Here is a 22,949-nt window from a genome sequence, read left to right as displayed (position 1 = left end):
TATAGGGGCAGTATTATAGTAGTTATATTCTTGTATATAGGGGGCAGCATTATAGTAGTTATATTCCTGTATATAGGAGGCAGTATTATAGTAGTTATATTCTTGTATATAGGGGCAGTATTATAGTAGTTATATTCTTGTATATAGGAGCAGTATTATAGTAGTTATATTCTTGTACATAGGGGGCAGTATTATAGTAGTTATATTCTTGTATATAGGAGGCAGAATTATAGTAGTTATATTCTTGTATATAGGAGCAGTATTATAGTAGTTATATTCTTGTATATGGGGGCAGTATTATAGTATTTATATTCTTGTATATAGGGGCAGTATTATAGTAGTTATATTCTTGTATATAGGGGGCAGTATTATAGTATTTATATTCTTATATATAGGAGCAGTAGTATAGTAGTTATATTCTTGTATAAAGGGGCAGTATTATAGTAGTTATATTCTTGTATATAGGAGCAGTAGTATAGTAGTTATATTCTTGTATAAAGGGGCAGTATTATAGTAGTTATATTCTTGTATATAGGAGCAGTATTATAGTAGTTATATTCTTGTATGTAGGAGGCAGTATTATAGTAGTTATATTCTTGTATATAGGGGCAGCATTATAGTAGTTATATTCTTGTATATAGGGGGCAGTATTATAGTAGTTATATTCTTGTATATAGGGGCAGTATTATAGTAGTTATTTTCCTGCATATATGGGGTAGTATTATAGTAGTTATATTCTTGTATATAGGAGCAGTATTATAGTAGTTATATTCTTGTACATAGGGGGTAGTATTATAGTAGTTATATTCTTGTATATAGGAGACAGAATTATAGTAGTTATATTCTTGTATATAGGAGCAGTATTATAGTAGTTATATTCTTGTATATGGGGGCAGTATTATAGTATTTATATTCTTGTATATAGGGGCAGTATTATAGTAGTTATATTCTTGTATATAGGGGGCAGTATTATAGTATTTATATTCTTATATATAGGGGCAGTATTATAGTAGTTATATTCTTGTATATAGGGGGCAGTATTATAGCATTTATATCCTTGTATATAGGGGGCAGTATTATAGTAGTTATATTCTTGTATATAGGAGCAGTAGTATAGTAGTTATATTCTTGTATAAAGGGGCAGTATTATAGTAGTTATATTCTTGTATATAGGAGCAGTATTATAGTAGTTATATTCTTGTATGTAGGAGGCAGTATTATAGTAGTTATATTCTTGTATATAGGGGCAGCATTATAGTAGTTATATTCTTGTATATAGGGGGCAGTATTATAGTAGTTATATTCTTGTATATAGGGGCAGTATTATAGTAGTTATTTTCCTGCATATATGGGGTAGTATTATAGTAGTTATATTCTTGTATATAGGAGCAGTATTATAGTAGTTATATTCTTGTATATAGGGGGCAGTATTATAGTAGTTATATTCTTCTCCGTAGGGGCAGTATTATAGTAGTTACATTCTTGTATATAGGGGCAGTATTATAGTAGTTATATTCTTGTATATAGGGGGCAGTATTATAGTAGTTATATTCTTGTATATAGGAGCAGTATTATAGTAGTTATGTTCTTGTATGTAGGAGGCAGTATTATAGTAGTTATATTCTTGTATATAGGGGCAGTATTATAGTAGTTATATTCTTGTATATAGGGGGCAGTATTATAGTAGTTATATTCTTGTGTATAGGGGCAGTATTATAGTAGTTATATTCTTGTATATAGGGGGCAGTATTATAGTAATTATATTCCTGTATATAGGGGGCAGTATTATAGTAGTTATATTCTTGTATATAGGGGCAGTATTATAATAGTTATATACTTGTATATAGGAGCAGTATTATAGTAGTTATATTCTTGTATATAGGAGCAGTATTATAGTAGTTATATTCTTGTATATAGGAGCAGTATTATAGTAGTTATATTCTTGTATATAGGGGGCAGTATTATAGTAGTTATATTCTTGTATATAGGGACAGTATTATAGTAGTTATATTCTTGTATATAGGGGCAGTATTATAGTAGTTATATTCTTGTATATAGCGGCAGTATTATAGTAGTTATATTCTTGTATATAGGAGCAGTATTATAGTAGTCATATTCTTGTATATAGGAGCAGTATTATAGTAGTTATATTCTTGTATATAGGAGGCAGTATTATAGTAGTTATATTCTTGTATATAGGAGCAGTATTATAGTAGTTATATTCTTGTATATAGGGGCAGTATTATAGTCATTATATTCTTGTATATAGCGGGCAGTATTATAGTAGTTATGTTCTTGTACATAGGGGGCAGTATTATAGTAGTTATATTCCTGTATATAGGGGGCAGTATTATAGTAGTTATATTCTTGTATATAGGGGGCCGTATTATAGTAGTTATATTCTTGTATATAGGAGGCAGTAAATAGTGGTTATATTTTTGTACATAGGGGCAGTATTATAGTAGTTATATTCTTGCATATAGGGGCAGTATTATAGTAGTTATATTCTTGTATATAGGGAGCAGTATTATAGTAGCTATATTCCTGTATATAGGGGGCAGTATTATAGTAGTTATATTCTTGTATATAGGAGCAGTATTATAGTAGTTATATTCTTGTATATAGGGGCAGTATTATAGTAGTTATATTCTTGTATATAGGGGCAGTATTATTGTAGTTATATTCTTGTATATAGGGGGCAGTATTATAGTAGTTATATTCTTGTACATAGGGGCAGTATTATAGTAGTTATATTCTTGTATATAGGGGGCAGTATTATAGTAGTTATATTCCTGTATATAGGAGCAGTATTATAGTAGTTATATTCTTGTATATAGGGAGCAGTATTATAGTAGTTATATTCTTGTATATAGGGGGCAGTATTATAGTAGTTATATTCTTGTATATAGGGGGCAGTATTATAGTAGTTATATTCTTGTATATAGGAGGCAGTAAATAGTGGTTATATTTTTGTACATAGGGGGCAGTATTATAGTAGTTATATTCTTGAAAAAAAAGGTACCGTAAACAGAGCGTCTTGGGCATTGATCCAGTATTTTTGACTGGAAGGGATATTTCTATTCTAACAAAGTGTTGAATTCATGTCCTTAATAAATCAGAGAATAAGCTTGTGGTGAGGACTTGTATTCCAATAACTAGTGGGAGGCAGCATTGCTGTTTCCTGTGAAGTACATTGGTTTATAGAGAATATAATAAACATTTGGTTCTAATGAAAACATTAACATGTGTTCAAAAGAGGATATACAACTATTTAAGCTGTTCTAAATTGTAAAGTGCTGCGTAATATGTTGGCGCTATATAAATAAAGATTATTATTATTATTATTATTAATAACAGGACCCGAGGCCCATGAAGTTTTACTCTCCCCCTTTCTGAAACTTGTCCAGACCTCACTATTGTAAAGGGGTTTCCCGCGTTTTTGTAAATAAAGTATTGCATAACAAAAATTTTTGAAACTTTCTAATATACATTGCGTTTTAATTCCTCACCGTTTCAAGATCGCATTTTGCTGTTAGGGAATGGGAACATTCTTGTTTACATCCAGAAGCGGAAAAACCTGTACTGACCTAATACTTCCCACAGCTTAGGGTTTGTTACAATTACATCCAGTCTAGGCAATCGTCTGTGAGTGAAACATATCTGCAGCACACATCTTTCTCCTGTTCTCATAAACTTTAACAAAACTCTAAGCTGTGAAAAATCTAAGGCCTGTTAAGGTTTTAGCTGCTGGAAGCAAATTTAAAAATGGTCCATTCAGTGACAGCAAGCAGAGATCTTGAAAGTGGTGAGGAATTAAATCACTAAGTAAATTAGAAAGAAATTTATTAAACATAATCTACATTTTTATTTACATATGAATGCACAACCCCAAATATAAAATAATAATAATAATAATAATTTATATATTATTAATATCAACAATAACTATAATTAATGGTGGATTTAATAAATTAAATCTCTTGAAAAAAGTAGATGTTTCAGTTTCCCAACTCACAAAATGTTATGTACATAGGGTCCCGCAATGGGGTCTGTGTGCATGCCTCAACAGGGAATCGTACTGTGGGTTCATGCTATGTATTCTCTACAATAGGAAAGCGTACCTTCCATCTAGCAGAGGAGGCATGTATTCGGGACTTTAAAGGGTGGCATTTTGGGACCTCCATAAGAAACATTTTAAAGAGGTTGTCTTAATGAGATCTGAACACTTTTAGGTACAATCTAAAATTGCTGTTTTTGTGCAGACATTTTCTTGTTTGCTGTTTAGATGTTAGTAGCATGTAAGGAGACAAACAGGACTTAAGAATTTTGGGTAAATACAGGGGCTGCCCCCTTTTCCCAGAAGACATCAGTCCTATGAATTAAGGCCTCGTTCACATCTGCGTTTGAGGCTACGTTAGGGGCCTCCGTCGCAGATCCGGGCGAGATGACTGGAGATTACCGGAGACAATAGCGCAGCATGCTGCGCTATTGTCTCGTGTAAAATCACAGACACCCCGAAAGAAAGCTGACGTAACCCATTAAAGTCAATGGGTTCCATCGGCCACCGGCGGTGTGCGTTGTGCAATGGAACCGTTGCTTCCGTTATTCCCTTGTTCGGCTCCTCTGACAGAGCAGCAGAACGGAACACACCAACGCAGGTGTGAACATAGCCTTAGCTGTATGCGCTGTGTAAAAAAAGTACTAAGCCAATATGAAGTTTCTTGCTGCTGGTGGACAAGTCACTTCATGCTGATGTCGTCACATGGGAAAATGATGCTGAAATCTCATCAGAACGAAACTGTTCGTACAACGCAAAGCAATATACAAAGTTATTATTCCTGAAATAATCTCCTGCTGCGTCTGATTATAGAGCTCTGCGCCTACTTGTTGTAGAGCTAATCACTCACGTGGTCCCGATGCTCAGTGGGTGCAGCAACTTTCTCCAGTAATTCTTTGACAAGGAAATCCTATCGGCTACTTAAAGGGGAAATGCACCTACAAGACAGACATTGTAAACCAGGGGTTGTCCGCTTTCTACAACCCCTACTTGCTAGAAGGGTAACTTGACAATAAGCTGATCACAAAGTATCTCCCTGCTGTGATCCCAGGGATCAGTGTTTATCGTGGTGACACCTAACAGTAAGGGTATGTTCACACGACAGCGTCCGTAACGGCTGAAATTACGGGGCTGTTTTCAGGAGAAAACAGCCCCGTCATTTCAGCCGTAGCGGCATGTGCAGGCGCTTGAACACCGCGTCCATTACGGACGTAATTGGCGCTGCTTTTCATTGGAGTCAATGAATAACGGCTCCAATTACAGCCAAAGAAGTGACAGGTCACTTCTTTGACGCGGGCGTCTATTTACGCGCCGTCTTTTGACAGCGGCGCGTAAATATACGCCTCGTGTGAACAGACAAACGTCAGCCCATTGCTTTCAATGGGCAGATGTTTGTCAACGCATTCAAGCCGTAATTTCGGACGTAATTCGGGGGTTAATACGCCCGATTTACGTCCGTAATTAGTGTGTGTGAACATACCCTAAGTGGTCATTTTCTCTGCAGCACCACCAGAGGAGAAATTAAGCATTACACAGTGCCCATTCATATCAATGGGTTGTCTGTATAATACAGGACAGGACAGGTCCTCCGGAACGAGAGACGCTCTTTATAACCGCACACCACGGCCAAGAGATGAGGATCCTGAACAGAAGACCCCCCTCTATTAACTCACAAATCCCTAATATAGTGTATGACAATGGGTTTTCTAAACTGGACAACCAATTAAATTGTATTTAAATTGTATCAAGAGGATTTCCTAGACTGGATGAAATTGTATTCACCGCTCAGCTGATTGCATGACTAGGCATGTATGGGTTTTCACCATATTGAGGCAGTCTCCGATCCCCTGCCACCAATGTATACATAGCATTCATATGACTGTACAGTAATCGCAAAGACAGACATGGTAAAATACTATTTCCGCCTTCTCTTGAGTGTGTCTGGCTTCCTCTGGGTGCCCACGGCTGCACCATATTCCAGGCAGCCCTTATTCTACAGCGCCATGTTTTTACAAAGCCCCATAGTGACTGCCATAAAAAGCATAATGGCGATGGTTAATGGGATAAATTAAATTAAAGATAAAAAATATATAATAGAAGAATACCCTATGCATTGTTTTTGAGAGAATGAAAAATTTAAGAAAAAAAAAAATAATTACTTTAGAAAGTGCCCCTAGTGGTGACACCATAATACTACAAATATATAATAAATAATCCTAATAAAAAGAATAATAATGATAATATCATATATAAGGATGTCCTATGCAATATTCTTCTTTCCTTTACAATCAGATTTGAACGGGTTACACAATTCTATTTCTCAGGGTTCCTCTGTCACGAAGCTGAAGGAAAAGACAGATCTTCTCCAAATTAGGGGATATCAGCCATGTTTATATTAAATAAAAACCTAGTAACAGCCGGTGTTTATCACAGTTGTTTCTACACAACGACAAATCTATTTCAATGTAGATATACGTCGTCCAAACCAAACATTTTTATATAGAATAAGTGATGTGAGGATGAACTACAGGTCCCAGCATGCCAGTTCTATGATATTACATACTATTTGGCACCTATTTGACACAGTTGGGTCAAAAAGCAGGGGTCCTAATTTTTCTAGGTGTCCCCTCCCCCTGTAGTGTATTCATGTACAGTAGTTTATTGTATGTACTTGTATTCTATATTTTGGGTAACGAATAGCCATCCAGTGGCGTAACTACCGCTGTAGCAGCCATAGCGGCTGCTACTTTGCCCGCGGCATGAGGGGCCCGTGCCGCCTGCAGACACGGCCCCCCCATGCCATTTGGCGCCACTAGCATCCGTTATGTCTGCTACAGCAGTAGCGACGCCACTACGGGGCCCGCAACGCCCGGCCTCTTACATTTATGGGTCAGGGGGCACGGTCCCTCTCATGCCCGGTGGCGTCGCTAGCACCGGAGGGGACCCCAGTGCTAACGACAGCCACCCCCTCTTGCAGTAATTGTACCTGCGTCTATAGCACGCAGGTAGAAATACATGCATTAGCGCTGAATGGCCAGGCACGTTCCGTGCCCCCACCATTCAGCACCTTACAATGACGCTGATTGGCGGGGCAAAATGACTTGCCCTGCCAATCAGCGCCTTTCAATGACACTTGCGTCGCTTGCGTTGTTCAGCTCCAGCAGACCTGCTCAGAAGAGAGCAGGTCTGCATTGCCACCGGACAACGCAGGAACGGGATCATGTAAGTATGTAATTATTTTTTTTCTAATAAAACTGTGAGTGGCATTATCTACATTGGGGGCTCTATCTACATGGGGGGTCTATATGTGGGGATGTGGAGCACTATATACAGGGGAGCTATATGTAGGGCACTATCTACAGGGCTGGGCTATGTGGGACAATATTTACGGGGGTGGGCTATATGTGGAGCACTATCGATAGGGGAAGCTATATGTAGCGCTCAGTGGTTAGCACTATTGTCTTGCAGCTTTGGAGTCCATATGTGGGCACTATCTACAGGGGGCTGTATGTGGAGCACTACCTACAGGGGTTTCTATGTAGGGCACTATCTACAGAGGCTCTATGGGGGGCACTATCTACAGGGGGAACGGTGTGTGTGGGACACTGTGTATTGTATTATTATAATCAGGGACACAGTGTATGGTGCTATTATAGTTAGAGATGCAGTGTATGGCGCCATTATATTTAGAGGTGTTGAGAATTGTATCTTCGTTTAGAGGTGAAGAAATGTTTTAAAAGGCAGAAGCTGAAGACATCTGAGCGGAAAACTGCAGAAATGGGTCGTGGCTGGGAGAAATCCATCATAGATGTCTGGACCGGAGGGAGAACAAAATAAAAAAAGAACTAGAATCTGAGATGTCACCGGTTAGTTACTTAATGTAAATGTTTATTCTGCCTCTAATCAGCACTGTAGTCACTGTATGATCTGCAGCGAGATGATGGGTGGTATGATACTGATATGATTTTTTGTGAAACAGCAACTCCCTGCATATCCTTAGCATTCTTTGGAAAATGCTGGGAGCTGCAAGTTTTACGCCGTGCAAACCTATATGTTTGCACTAAATTGAGCTGTATTAGCTCTGGTTTTGTATATACATACTGAGCTTGGTTCTGGGGCTATATATATGTACTGAGCTTGGTTCTGGTGCTGTATATATGTCAGAGCTTTGTTCTGGTGATGTATATATGTATTGAGCTTGGTTCTGGATCTGTAGTTATATAGGAGATATTTATAATAACAAAATTGCAGGGCAGATGGAATTGTTTTCAATTCATTGTATATTTAATGGGAACCTGTCAGGTCATTTTGACCCCTTGAACCGCCACCATGCGGTGATACATGAGCTGACAATATTCCTATGTATGTTTTTTTCAGATGCAGCAAAATCTATAAAATACATTTTTAAACCGGAGCACACTATATGCTAATTACTCATTAAAGGGTCATGGGGCGGGGCCGTTATCCTGAAGAGTCACATAGTCCTGACTCCAAACCCAACTTTCAATGCTTGATTGACATCTCCCTCACTGATACAACTTTCTCAGATGTGCCTTTACCTTGTACTATTTGGACACGCACCGTGTAGCGAGGTGTACTCTGCCCGGCTGCACCGCTGCACTGCGCATGCCAGACGAGTACAAGGCAACGGCGCATCCGCAAGAGTTTGAGGAGGCTGGTAGTGATGTAGAACAGCCAGGGGGATGTCAATCAAAATCTGGGGGGCGCCCTTTAAATTTCGCCTCAGGCAGCAGAGAAGCTAGAATCAGCCCTGAGGCTGCAGTCTACTTTAGGCCGGAAGCCTATAAGGTGCTGGAAAGACTTCCTGCACAGGCTGGCGTGATGATGTCACTGCATCACGCTGGTCTGCACATGTGTCCCGAGCGGAGCCTGTGCAGTGCTCCGTCCATCGCAAGAACGGGGCAAGGTACTGTAAGTACACTACATATTGGGGGGGCTGTGTGGCACTATATACAAGGGGGGGAGCATGGTGGCACACTATTCAAGGGGGGAGCAGGGTGGCACTATATATACAAAGGGGAGCAGGATGGCACTATATACAAGGGGGAGCAGAGTGGCACTATATATACACAAGGGGGAGCATGGTGGCACTAAAATACAAGGGGGGGGGGAGTAGGGTGGCACTATATACAAGGGGGAACAGGGTGGCACTATATACAAGGGGGAGCAAGGTGGCACTATATACAAGGGGAGGAGCAGAGTGACACTATATACTAGGGGAGCTGTGTGGCACTATATACAGGGGGGGGCTATGTGGCACTATACACAACGGGGAGCTGTGTGCCACTATATACAAGGGGCTGTGTGCCACTACTAAGGGGGGGCTGTGTAGCACTATCTACTAGGGGGGCTTATGGCATTATTTACAAGGGGTCTGTGTGTGGCAGAATCTACAGGGGCTGTGTGTGACGCAATCTACAGGGGTCTGTGTGTGGCACTATCTACTAAGAGGGGGGCTGTGTGGCACTATATACAAGAGAGAGGGGCTGTGTGGCACTATATACAAGAGAGAGGGGCTGTGTGGCACTATATACAGTGGGAGTTGTATAGCGCTATATACAGTGGGAGTTGTATAGCGCTATATACAGTGGGAGTTGTATAGCGCTATATACAGTGGGGGCTTTATGGCGATATCTACAGGGGGGCTTTATGGCACTTACTACAAGGGGCGCTATCTACAAGTGGTGTGACCCTGTCTACAGGGGGGCCGTATGGCACAATCTACAGGGGGCACTATCTATAAGGGGAGCTGCATGTGGCACCTGGGGGGGCCCCAGTCAAAAGTTTGCTATGGGGCCCAGTCTTTCCTAGTTACGCCCCTGTAGCCATCAGTAGTGACATCAACATCATATCTCCCAACACAGGACTGTGGCCTAACAGGACCTGTGGTTCAGTGCAAAGCTGTCAATCACATCACAGTCTATCAGCAGTGCAAACAATGGGGGCGGAATTATAATTATTTTTACTTCCAATGCATATTACCTCTTTTTTTATACTATGTCATAATATAGAACGTTTTTTTAATTGTATTGCACAATTGACAATGTAATGAAGATCTGCAGCAGTGTGAATACTCCTTAGCAGACAGAACATGTGAGGGCTTCTTCTCCAGCAGGGGGTGGTGGTAGTGGTGATACAAGTGACACCAGTAATGAAAGGGTTACAGCAATCTCTGGGTTGTGATAGAGTGAGAACGGAAGGTGTTTGTCTGGTAGAAGGGAAATTGCTGGTCACAACACAGAAGACGGATCTGTGGGCGCAGGATTCTGGAAAGACGAAAATAGCCCCAAAATGGAAAAGCTCGGACATGAAAATAAAAGAACTCGTTCGACGTAATAAGAAACAACATTTTTTAAAAGAAACAGTTTCGAGGGTAATTTACAGCCCAGACGAGTGCGTTCCTAGTGCTGGAGAGAGTGCGGATTGGTACAGGCAATAGATAGGATGGCGGAAGGGCAGTGTAGGGGTTTAACATATGATGCGCTACGTTGTACCATTAGGGTTCCCCTGGTCTCTGGGTAAGAAGCTCCTTCATTAAGCAAATTTTTGTAACTTTTTGAATAAGTGAAAAAAACCAAAACTACTTTATATATTGCTAAGTAATGAGAAGCTAAGTCATCTGACATTAAAGGGGTATTCCCACTTCAGGATAGGGGACTGTCACTTACTGAAAGAATGGGTGCCCCCTGGCCCTACCTGGCAAACCAAGGCCAGGACTGTAACTATAACAAGGGGGCATCCTCTATGTCTAGAGGAAAGAAGGTTTCTACACCAACATAGAAGAGGATTCTTTACTGTAAGAGCAGTGAAACTATGGAACTGCCTCCCTGTCATGGTGAAAAGGCTAAAAGGGGGACTGGTTACTAGATTACTGGAGATAGGACTTATCCAGGGATTTATTCTGATACCCCATAAATGTCTGAACCTTGTTGTGGGGGATAACATCACTGTGGCCAACACTGGTGTCTTGTAGCACACACATAGGCGGGAATTGAACACTTAGTAGCCAATCCCATCATGGGAATGATTCCAACAGCAAGAGAGGAGTTGCAGAAGGGGCGGGATTAGAACACTATGTAACCAGTCAGATCATTGTAGCGATCACAGCAGCAGGAAATTAATTGTGAGGGGGCGGAGATAGAATATCTTGTAGCCAATCAGGTCACAGGACAGGTCACAACAGCAGGAGATGAGCGAAGTGAGCGAGTACTAAATAACAGCAGCAGAGGAGTGTACTGACCTTGTCGGAGGCAGTGACCTGTCCACTCATGTGGTTGTATTACTAAGGACATTACATAGAGCCAATAGTTTTTGTATTACTATTTTGTATTACTATTTTGTTTAGTACTAGATGAGTAACAGGAGTAGGCGACAGTGTGGGAAATCTAAGGCCAGAACAACAACCGCAGCCTCAATCTGTAGAGGAAAAATTGCAGCACCTTCTTTATATGTTGAGGGTTTTAAAGGGGACCTGTCCCTGAGAAAAAGCTAATTAAATAATGGCATCAAGGCACCCCAATAACACATACCTAGTATGTGCAATAGTTACAGCATCCACAGAACACCCCTATAAGTGCCATGCAGGATGCCAAAAGCTGGCATGCCCTATATCGTAACGAGGGGCTACCCACTGTCCTAAACCCTTTTGGGGAGAGATCATGTGACCCCACCTCAGAACTCAACGAAGTAAGGGCGACCTCTTAGAGATGTCCTAACATGAAGAGATAATAGATCCATGTTAATTTGGAGCACCACTCTGGTCACTTCACTTATTTTATTAGAGAGTCGCATTAGGAGCTTTTTCCTAATATAAACAAATTATTGTCTTCACTCCTTTTAGGGGTTTCCACTACTGTTCTGTAGAATATAGGCATTTATAATTCTGCAAGCTTCAGAGCTGAAATCACTCAACATTGCCCGCTTGCTGTGTGTCTGCACAAATCTTGTGCTAGGGATTTGTATTCTAGGAAGTGTTATCTTTACATAGAAACAGTTCTTGGGTCCTAATGCAAAATCTGCAACGGGGCCCCCCCAGCGATCACACATCATTTATAATATTAGTCTATTCATATTGGCCAGTAACCGCAACTTCTGCACCCCTGTCCTTACACCAGGCACTGTACACTAAACTGATAAAGGAACAACTAACTGTCCTTCCTGTATTATAGGAGTTCATCTAATCTGTTAGGGGCGTGTCTGTCGACAAGCTTGTTGACTGTTTCCAGTAACATCCTGCAAAATTGTGAATGCAGTTCTGAAGTAAAATACAGGATCAGTACAGGATAAGTAATGTAATGTATGTACACAGTGATTCCACCAGCAGAATAGTGAGTGCAGCTCTGGGGTATAATACAGGATGTAACTCAGGATCAGTACAGGATAAGTAATGTAATGTATGTACACAGTGACTCCACCAGCAGAATAGTGAGTGCAGCTCTGGAGTATAATACAGGATGTAACTCTGGATCAGTACAGGATAAGTAATGTAATGTATGTACACAGTGACTCCACCAGCAGAATAGTGAGTGCAGCTCTGGAGTATAATACAGGATGTAACTCAGGATCAGTACAGGATAAGTAATGTAATATATGTACACAGTGACTCCACCAGCAGAATAGTGAGTGCAGCTCTGGAGTATAATGAAGGATGTAACTCTGGATCAGTACAGGATAAGTAATGTAATGTATTTACACAGTAACTCCACCAGCAGAATAGTGAGTGCAGCTCTGGTGTATAATACAGGATGTAACTCAGGATCAGTACAGGATAAGTAATGTAATGTATGTACACAGTGACTCCACCAGCAGAATAGTGAGTGCAGCTCTGGAGTATAATAAAGGATGTAACTCAGGATTAGTACAGGATAAGTAATATAATGAATGTACACAGTGACTCCACCAGCAGAATAGGGAGTGCCGCTCTGGAGTTTTATACAGGACGTAATTCATGATCAGTAGAATAAGTGTAATCTAATGTATGTACACAATTACCCCACAAGCAGAATAGTGAGTACAGCTCTGGAGTATTATACAAGACGTAATTCAGGATCAGTAGAATAAGTGTAATCTAATGTATGTACACAATTACCCCACAAGCAGAATAGTGAGTGCAGCTCTGGAGTATTATACAAGACGTCATTCAGGATCAGTAGAATAAGAATAATATAATGTACTTACAAAGTTATTCCTCTTGCTATGTAGATTATATTCACACATAAAGTGGCTACAAAACTGACCTTTCCTTTAAGAGCCTAAATAACTGCTGACATCTAGAAGCCTTCCTTATTCTTCCTCCCTTGTCCAAAACATTCAACCTTGTCCTGGCTGTTTTTCTATATGAATGATGTGTCTTTATCTCATGCCCTGTACTCCCATTACACTTTTGCTCTGTATATCTGCATTTAAATAGCACAACTGAACTCATCTCCCTGACCTTTCCAAAATGTTTTTCATCCTGAGCCGCATGAGAGGGAAAGTGGAATTTAAATGACTTCTTTGCTATGAGCGTGTGGAGGGGCTCCCCTGTCAGCCTGACAAGCTGCAAGTCTTTTTGTTTAGATGAGAAGGGCAAGTAATCAGCCCAGCAGATAAGCAGACCTGGCCATTGTGCACATAAAGATGTAAAAAGCCAATTTTACCCATTTGTAGCATGGTGGCTAGTAATGGTGGCTAGCAGGGATGGGCTTTTGAGTCTTGGGCAGTTTGCAGAGGCTAAAGGATCACTGTACAATAAGTAATGTAATGTATGTATACAGTGACTCCACCAGCAGAATAGTGAGTGCAGCTCTGGAGTATAATACAGGATGTAACTCAGGATCAGTACAGGATAAGTAATGTAATGTCTGTACACAGTGACTCCACCAGCAGAATAGTGAGTGCAGCTCTGGAGTATAATACAGGATATAACTCCGGATCAGTACAGGATAAGTAATGTAATGTATGTACACAGTGACTCCACCAGCAGAATAGTGAGTGCAGCTCTGGAGTATAATACAGGATGTAACTCAGGATAAGTACAGGATAAGTAATGTAATGTATGTACACAGTGACTCCACCAGCAGAATAGTGAGTGCAGCTCTGGAGTATAATACAGGATGTAACTCAGGATAAGTACAGGATAAGTAATGTAATGTATGTACACAGTGACTCCATCAGCAGAATAGTGAGTGCAGCTCTGGAGTATAATACAGGATGTAACTCAGGATAAGTACAGGATAAGTAATGTAATGTATGCACACAGTGACTCCACCAGCAGAATAGTGAGTGCAGCTGTGGAGTATAATACAGGATGTAACTCAGGATCAGTACAGGATAAGTAATGTAATGTATGTACACAGTGACTCCACCAGCAGAATAGTGAGTGCAGCTCTGGAGTATAATACAGGATGTAACTCAGAATCGGTACAGGATAAGTAATGTAATATATGTACACAGTGACCCCACCAGCAGAATAGTGAGTGCAGCTCTGGAGTATAATACAGGATGTAACTCAGAATCGGTACAGGATAAGTAATGTAATATATGTACACAGTGACTCCACCAGCAGAATAATGATTGCGGATCTGGAGTCACTGTGTACATACATTACATTACTTATCTGTACTGATCCTGAGTTACATCCCGTATAATACTCCAGAGCTGCACTCACTATTCTGCTGGTGGAGTCACTGTGTACATACATTACATTACTTATCTGTATTGATCCTGAGTTACTATCATTTACATGAGGGTTGTAAATGATAGTATTATGTAGGCACTGTATGGCAGTATTATGAGGGTAGTATATGATAATATTATCTCAGCACTGAATGGCAGTAATATGAGGGTAATATATGATAGTATTACGTAGGCACTGTATGGCAGTAATATGAGGGTAGTATATGATAGTATTATGCAGGCACTGTGTGGCAGTATTATGAGAGTTGTATATGATAGTATTATGTAGGCACTGAATGGCAGTATTATGAGGGTAGTATATGATAGTATTATGTAGGCACTGAATGGCAGTAATATGAGGGTAGTATATGATAGTATTATGTAGGCACTGTATGGCAGTAATATGAGGGTAGTATATGATAGTATTATGTAGGCACTGTATGGCAGTAATATGAGGGTAGTATATGATAGTATTATGTAGGCACTGAATGGCAGTATTATGAGGGTAGTATATGATAGTATTATGTAGGCACTGAATGGCAGTAATATGAGGGTAGTATATGATAGTATTATGTAGGCACTGAATGGCAGTAATATGAGGGTAGTATATGATAGTATTATGTAGGCACTGTATGGCAGTAATATGAGGGTAGTATATGATAGTATTATGTAGGCACTGTATGGCAGTAATATGAGGGTAGTATATGATAGTATTATGTAGGCACTGTATGGCAGTAATATGAGGGTTGTATATGATAGTATTATGTAGGCACTGTATGGCAGTATTATGAGGGTAGTATATGATAATATTATCTCAGCACTGAATGGCAGTAATATGAGGGTAATATATGATAGTATTACGTAGGCACTGTATGGCAGTAATATGAGGGTAGTATATGATAGTATTATGCAGGCACTGTGTGGCAGTATTATGAGAGTTGTATATGATAGTATTATGTAGGCACTGAATGGCAGTATTATGAGGGTAGTATATGATAGTATTATGTAGGCACTGTATGGCAGTAATATGAGGGTAGTATATGATAGTATTATGTAGGCACTGAATGGCAGTATTATGAGGGTAGTATATGATAGTATTATGTAGGCACTGAATGGCAGTAATATGAGGGTAGTATATGATAGTATTATGTAGGCACTGAATGGCAGTAATATGAGGGTAGTATATGATAGTATTATGTAGGCACTGTATGGCAGTAATATGAGGGTAGTATATGATAGTATTATGTAGGCACTGTATGGCAGTAATATGAGGGTAGTATATGATAGTATTATGTAGGCACTGTATGGCAGTAATATGAGGGTAGTATATGATAGTATTATGTAGGCACTGAATGGCAGTATTATTAGGGTAGTATATGATAGTATTATGTAGGCACTGTATGGCAGTAATATGAGGGTAGTATATGATAGTATTATGTAGGCACTGAATGGCAGTATTATTAGGGTAGTATATGATAGTATTATGTAGGCACTGTATGGCAGTAATATGAGGGTAGTATATGATAGTATTATGTAGGCACTGTATGGCAGTAATATGAGTGTAGTATATGATAGTATTATGTAGGCACTGTATGGCAGTAATATGAGGGTAGTATATGATAGTATTATGTAGGCACTGTATGGCAGTAATATGAGGGTAGTATATGATAGTATTATGTAGGCACTGTATGGCAGTAATATGAGGGTAGTATATGATAGTATTATGTAGGCACTGAATGGCAGTAATATGAGGGTAGTATATGATAGTATTATGCAGGCACTGTATGGCAGTAATATGAGGGTAGTATATGATAGTATTATGCAGGCACTGTATGGCAGTAATATGAGGGTAGTATATGATAGTATTATGTAGGCACTGAATGGCAGTATTATGAGGGTAGTATATGATAGTATTATGTAGGCACTGTATGGCAGTAATATGAGGGTAGTATATGATAGTATTATGCAGGCACTGAATGGCAGTATTATGAGGGTAGTATATGATAGTATTATGCAGGCACTGTGTGGCAGTAATATGAGGGTTGTATATGATAGTATTATGTAGGCACTCTATGGCAGTAATATGAGGGTAGTATATGATAGTATTATGTAGGCACTGTATGGCAGTAATATGAGGGTAGTATATGATAGTATTATGTAGGCACTTTATGGCAGTAATATGAGGGTAGTATATGATAGTATTATGTAGGCACTGTATGGCAGTAATATGAGGGTAGTATATGATAGTATTATGTAGGCACTTTATGGCAGTAATATGAGGGTAGTATATGATAGTATTATGTAGGCACTGTATGGCAGTAATATGAGGGTAGTATATGATAGTATTATGTAGGCACTTTATGGCAGTAATATGAGGGTAGTATATGATAGTATTATGTAGGCACTGTATGGCAGTAATATGAGGGTAGTATATGATAGTATTATGTAGGCACTTTATGGCAGTAATATGAGGGTAGTATATGATAGTATTATGTAGGCACTGTATGGCAGTAATATGAGGGTAGTATATGATAGTATTATGTAGGCACTGTATGGCAGTATTATTAGGGTAGTATATGATAGTATTATGTAGGCACTGTATGGCAGTAATATGAGGGTAGTATATGATAGTATTATGTAGGCACTGTATGGCAGTAATATGAGGGTAGTATATGATAGTATTATGTAGGCACTGTATGGCAGTAATATGAGGGTTGTATATGATAGTATTATGTAGGCACTGTATGGCAGTATTATGAGGGTAGTATATGATAATATTATCTCAGCACTGAATGGCAGTAATATGAGGGTAATATATGATAGTATTACGTAGGCACTGTATGGCAGTAATATGAGGGTAGTATATGATAGTATTATGCAGGCACTGTGTGGCAGTATTATGAGAGTTGTATATGATAGTATTATGTAGGCACTGTATGGCAGTAATATGAGGGTAGTATATGATAGTATTATGTAGGCACTGAATGGCAGTATTATGAGGGTAGTATATGATAGTATTATGTAGGCACTGTATGGCAGTAATATGAGGGTAGTATATGATAGTATTATGTAGGCACTGAATGGCAGTATTATGAGGGTAGTATATGATAGTATTATGTAGGCACTGTATGGCAGTAATATGAGGGTAGTATATGATAGTATTATGTAGGCACTTTATGGCAGTAATATGAGGGTTGTATATGATAGTATTATGTAGGCACTGTATGGCAGTAATATGAGGGTAGTATATGATAGTATTATGTAGGCACTGTATGGCAGTATTATTAGGGTAGTATATGATAGTATTATGTAGGCACTGTATGGCAGTATTATTAGGGTAGTATATGATAGTATTATGTAGGCACTGAATGGCAGTATTATGTGAGTAGTCTTTGACACTATTATGCAGGCCCTTTATAACATTATTATTTTATTATGTCATTAGTTTCCAATTCCCTCCCTTATATAAAATAATGTACTATCCTATTAACTACCATGGTGTATATTTCATCTACATCCCGGCTTATTCAGGGGTCGGTTAGAATATCAGAGTGAAGTTCCGGAGCTGAGAATGAACATTCTCTTGATCTCTCAGGACCCCGGTCGGCTGTGAATGAGATTATAGTAAAGTCCGTCTCAATGACACTTGATATGTCTGGCTGCTATTACCCACTCCGGCCCGCAAAGTCTTTCCATTTCCACTTTGCGTTGCCAGTTCTGACCATATAGGGTACGAGAGTTGCCCGTATCTCTGACCTTTCGACCCTCTTACCCCATTGTCCTCTCCTTATCTGTGACTGTCCCATTAGGACACATGGCGGGCTGGCTGGTACCGGGGTTGATAACGCACATGAAGAGACTTCACATAATCTCCTTAATGGCCTCTTATAGAAGTCCTCCTCGTTGAGGACGGATTAGTTCCCCCATCGCATTGGTATAAGTGGATTAATGGTAATAATTAATCTTTAACAGACAGTTTCTTTTCTTTTTGCAACAACTGAAGGTGAAAGTCGGCTATTTATGTATTATCGTAAGTGCCGGGCTGACATGCCTAACAACAATTACATCTCGGGAAGGATTCCACCTCGGGATGGTTTAACCCTCTTGAGATACAGTAGGGTTATTAGTAGCTGCAACAAATATTGGGTACGAACTTTTTGCCTTTAAGCGCTGTTCACACGGCGTGTATTTGACGCATTTTACGCATAGAAAAACGCGTTAAAAAATGCTGTGTTTAAGCTTACAATTGACATTAATGGGAAAGCATGCCGTTAGTGCACACGATGCGGTTTTTTTATGCGCGTTTTGAAAAAATGCGTCACATAAAAAAAGAGTAGCATCAGGTAAATTCTTTAGCGCCTAAAACGCACCGAAAATGTGCTAAAAACGCGCCTAATTCCCATAGTCAATGGGAGTCCTGATTATGCGGCAAAAAACAACCCGAAAGCGCGCACAAAACGCGTCAAAAATTTTTACAAAAATGCGGCAAAAACGCCTGTAGTTAAAAAAGTGCTTTACAAAAACGCTAGCGTTTTTGCCAAGTTTACAAGTCGGTTTTTTTGAGCGCCGTGTGAACAAGGCCTAGTAGCCTTGCCACAGACATTGATCATCACTTTGGCTGACGGCTCAGAGTCCTGATTTACCATTAACGCTCATGTTACTTTAGTAGAGGGGGATCAGCGGCTGACAATCATCCCCAGGCTGCTTATCTCCAGGAAATAAAGGATAGAACAGATAAAAATCAACCCTGCCGGATGAGTAGGTACTTAGCACAGCCCTAGAAGTCCTTACTTAGGCCCAGCGCTGCCGGCATAACAGGGTGAACCCCGATCGGCATGCCAGGGATGCCATTTTGGTCACAAAGGGAACCCCCTTACTTTCTTGACACTCCTTGAATGCAGTGATTGTTTTGGCTAAGGGGTTATGTGGTTGAGAGAGTCACAGTGGGCTCGCTGTGTACCCCATCCTTGGAATGACAATCATAGATCATGTTTACCCAGATCGCCATGGGTCTTTAAGCCCAGTGAGCTTTGGCTTCTGCCCAAGTTTGTCTGGTGATGACACGGACCTTGTCTGACAGCTGGGATCAGAGGTCTCTCCAATCCTGGGTGTTATTTTGGGAGGGTGACTGTGAATTTCAGTGATTTTTCCTCAATTCCCTTCTTTTCCAAAGAATTTAAAGGGTATGCCCACATTTACAATATTTTTTTTGTTAACGTTTCAATGTAACTAACATAAAAAAAAAGCAACTTTGCAGATAGTTTTGATTAAAAATCTACTACCGTTTGATATATACAGTTCTTATGCAGACCTACAATATGTGTCTCCATAGTTACAGACTACAAACAAACCTTGTGTAGTCTGATCCTATAGTCATACTTTATACCCCCCCCCCCACACACACTTCTTCATAATCTACCAAATATACCAAGAACCATAAAGTAGGGGCCAGATGGAAGGGAGTATGGCTGGAAGATCAGACTACACAGGGTTTGTTTGTAGTCTGTAACCATAGAGACACATAAATGTGCATAGGAGCTGTAGACATCAAATGAAAGGATATTTATGATCAAAACTTTGAAAAGTTGTTTAATTTTTTTGCACATTTAGGAAGATTTGTCCTCCATGTGTTAAGAAAGCCGGGTGACAACCCTCGAGGGACCCGCAATGGCGGCCATATTGGTTGTCACCCAGATCTAACTGAGAAACGGCTGAATATAATTTTTTAACAAGGGGACTATTATTTGTATACAACATCCAGCCACTGACGTACACATCGAAAATGAGGGTACAACACTTACATTGCAATTTCTTGGTCTATGAAACATCGGTTTCGAAGTAAACCCGCCCAGAGCTGGACGCCGACAATCCCGAAGATGAAAAACACAAAGAAACACAAGAGGAGGACGTTGCCTAACATAGGCAGAGTATCTAACAGCAGAGTCACCAGTATTCTCATACCTGCAGAGAAAGACAAATACATCAGAGACACTAAAGAACAAAACATTACACAATGCACCACTTTCTAGTAAATCATCATTTTTCTTAAAGGAGAACTGCATATTTCCAGTTCTAGGATAATTTTGTTGAATAAGAAACTGTACCGCTGAAAATGATGATGGATTATGCCTGCGAATAATACAACAGCAAAATAAATAGAACAAAAAACATATTTTTTTAAAAGAGGAGTTCCCCTTTAATTTTATTTTCTATATATTTTTTTTTCTCAGTGGTTTTCCTGGTCTCCTAAACATATGAGTAACATATACTGCCAATCAGTAATGACAGCAATGACCATATCTATACGGGTTGTCACTCGAAATCCACAAATCCTGATCTGAATTAAAGGGGTATTCTGACTGTAGGATTCATAATAAATAGCTTGTATTTCTATGGGCTGAGCCCCTGTTTTCGATAACTATCTATTTCTAGACGGAGTCACAGGACCCTACGTTCTCCTGATAGGAAGGGATCCCAGAGGTAAGAGACCAACCTATCAAACATTTAAAATATACCAGCCCCTGAACCAGGAAGATCAGGATGAACAGAACTAAAAGTACAAACACAATCTGAATGGTAATAGGGATATTTTTACATTTTTCACGCAATTATGATTAGTAAGAAATATTTCCAGTTACCCACAATGCCACAAATACCCACAATTACCCACAATGCAATACAAACAAAACCTTTAGAGCCTATGGGTACCAGAGATATTAATTGTGACAGGTTTGTAAAATAGTGTACAGATACCAGGGGCATTTAGTAATCCAGTAAATGGAATAATCCGGCACATTTCCAGCACAGAACTCCATTCTTTTCTATGACAGTCCGATAATCCAGAATATTTGATAATCCGGCGCCTATGAGACCCTATTGAAGCTGGATTAATGACATTTTACCATACATATATTGAGACATCAGACTCTAAAAACGGGTTTTAACTTAAAGATGAATTTTTTTGTGCGAAACTAGAAAAAAAATCCCCAAAAACAATATATTTAGCCCAGATTCTGCACCATGACGACCAAACAGAAAACAAATATCTGCATTCTGTTGAATGAGCACTCAATAAACTAAACACAAAATAAACAGTATAAACTCTTCTCAATCCGTACGCCCACACAGGCGTTCTGCTCGCCGCACCATTGACGGGCCGGAATATGTTCCATTACCATTAATATCAGCCGTTACAAAACCGACACAGCCGTGGTATTAGACCGTCAATATATATCAATTAAAAATGAACATAATCCCGCTTGTGGACTGGAATACCGCCACCATCGGATGAAAGCACTGGTGGCACAGCTGGTAAATCACTAGTTGTCAAAAAATTGATCAAAAGTTCTGCTGCCGAGACATTGAGCGATCATCTGGAAGTGTTTGATTTCCCTGCAGCGCCACCACAGGAGAAATGAAGTATAACATGGGCTGTCTGTGTAATGTATGGAAGTGTCGGGTCCTCCAGAGAGAGAGACGCTCTTTGCGCTGGTCCTGAACCAGAAAGCTCTCTTCTATTTATCAGACAACCCCTTTAAGTGACTACCTGCCAAGACTTATTAAGAAGGTGCCCAATAAATTTATAAAACATATGTTCTTGTGGAGTTGGATGTCACCTGAAGGATCTCGCCGGAACACAATGGAAGCTGGATGACACGTAATACGAGTGTCTGGTGTCTCCTTGTCACCCAGCGCCGCGGCCTCGCAGGATAAATGGGATATAATGGAACAGAGTAGAAAGACAAAGTGACATTTTAACAATGTCAGGGCTCCCTCAGCCTGTGTGTGTCAGCAATTCGGCTTTTTATCACTGTTCCAAACTGTGTCAAAGTCATGACAACATGCCGGAGATAAAGGACGCACACAACAAGGAATAATTTTTTTTGGGGTTCAATTAAAGGGACAGTGTTATCAAATTACCGTTCCTCTACCTCTGGGAATCTGTTGGGATCCGAGATGATGGACTTGTCAGAAGGTAACTAAAAGTAGTGAGCTCTTTGAATATATAATCACTTGGACATTTTTTTATTTCCCACCTGTAGGCGGCGCTGCTGTGGCCGCAGTCCTCGTACAGTGACTAAAAACACATGTTATATAATGGTAGAAGCAGCTTTGATAGCCGTTTTTATTTATGTCTATTTCCTTCTTATAAAATAAATAAGTATTGAATTTCACCGGCAGCAGAAAACGGCCCGCTCATCTGGACATCATTAGG

At 39.8% G+C, this 22,949-nt stretch overlaps 1 protein-coding gene across 4 annotated transcripts in view; it reads right to left on the bottom strand.

Annotated features, from left to right (window-relative positions):
• CACNA1H (calcium voltage-gated channel subunit alpha1 H) overlaps nucleotides 1-22,949 on the bottom strand; it is a 200,586-nt gene that overhangs the window by 142,219 nt on the left and 35,418 nt on the right. For all 4 annotated transcript variants that reach the window (XM_075830597.1, XM_075830600.1, XM_075830598.1 and 1 more), the window contains exon 4: nucleotides 20,536-20,695. In XM_075830597.1, the coding sequence (XP_075686712.1) occupies nucleotides 20,536-20,695 (160 nt within the window). The remainder of the gene's footprint in view (nucleotides 1-20,535; nucleotides 20,696-22,949) is intronic.

The sequence above is a fragment of the Rhinoderma darwinii genome, chromosome 6 (assembly GCF_050947455.1).
Source record: "Rhinoderma darwinii isolate aRhiDar2 chromosome 6, aRhiDar2.hap1, whole genome shotgun sequence".
Taxonomy (NCBI): domain Eukaryota; kingdom Metazoa; phylum Chordata; class Amphibia; order Anura; family Rhinodermatidae; genus Rhinoderma; species Rhinoderma darwinii.
The sequence above is the reverse complement of the archived record's forward strand: the minus strand, read 5'-3'. Positions and strand labels throughout refer to the sequence as shown.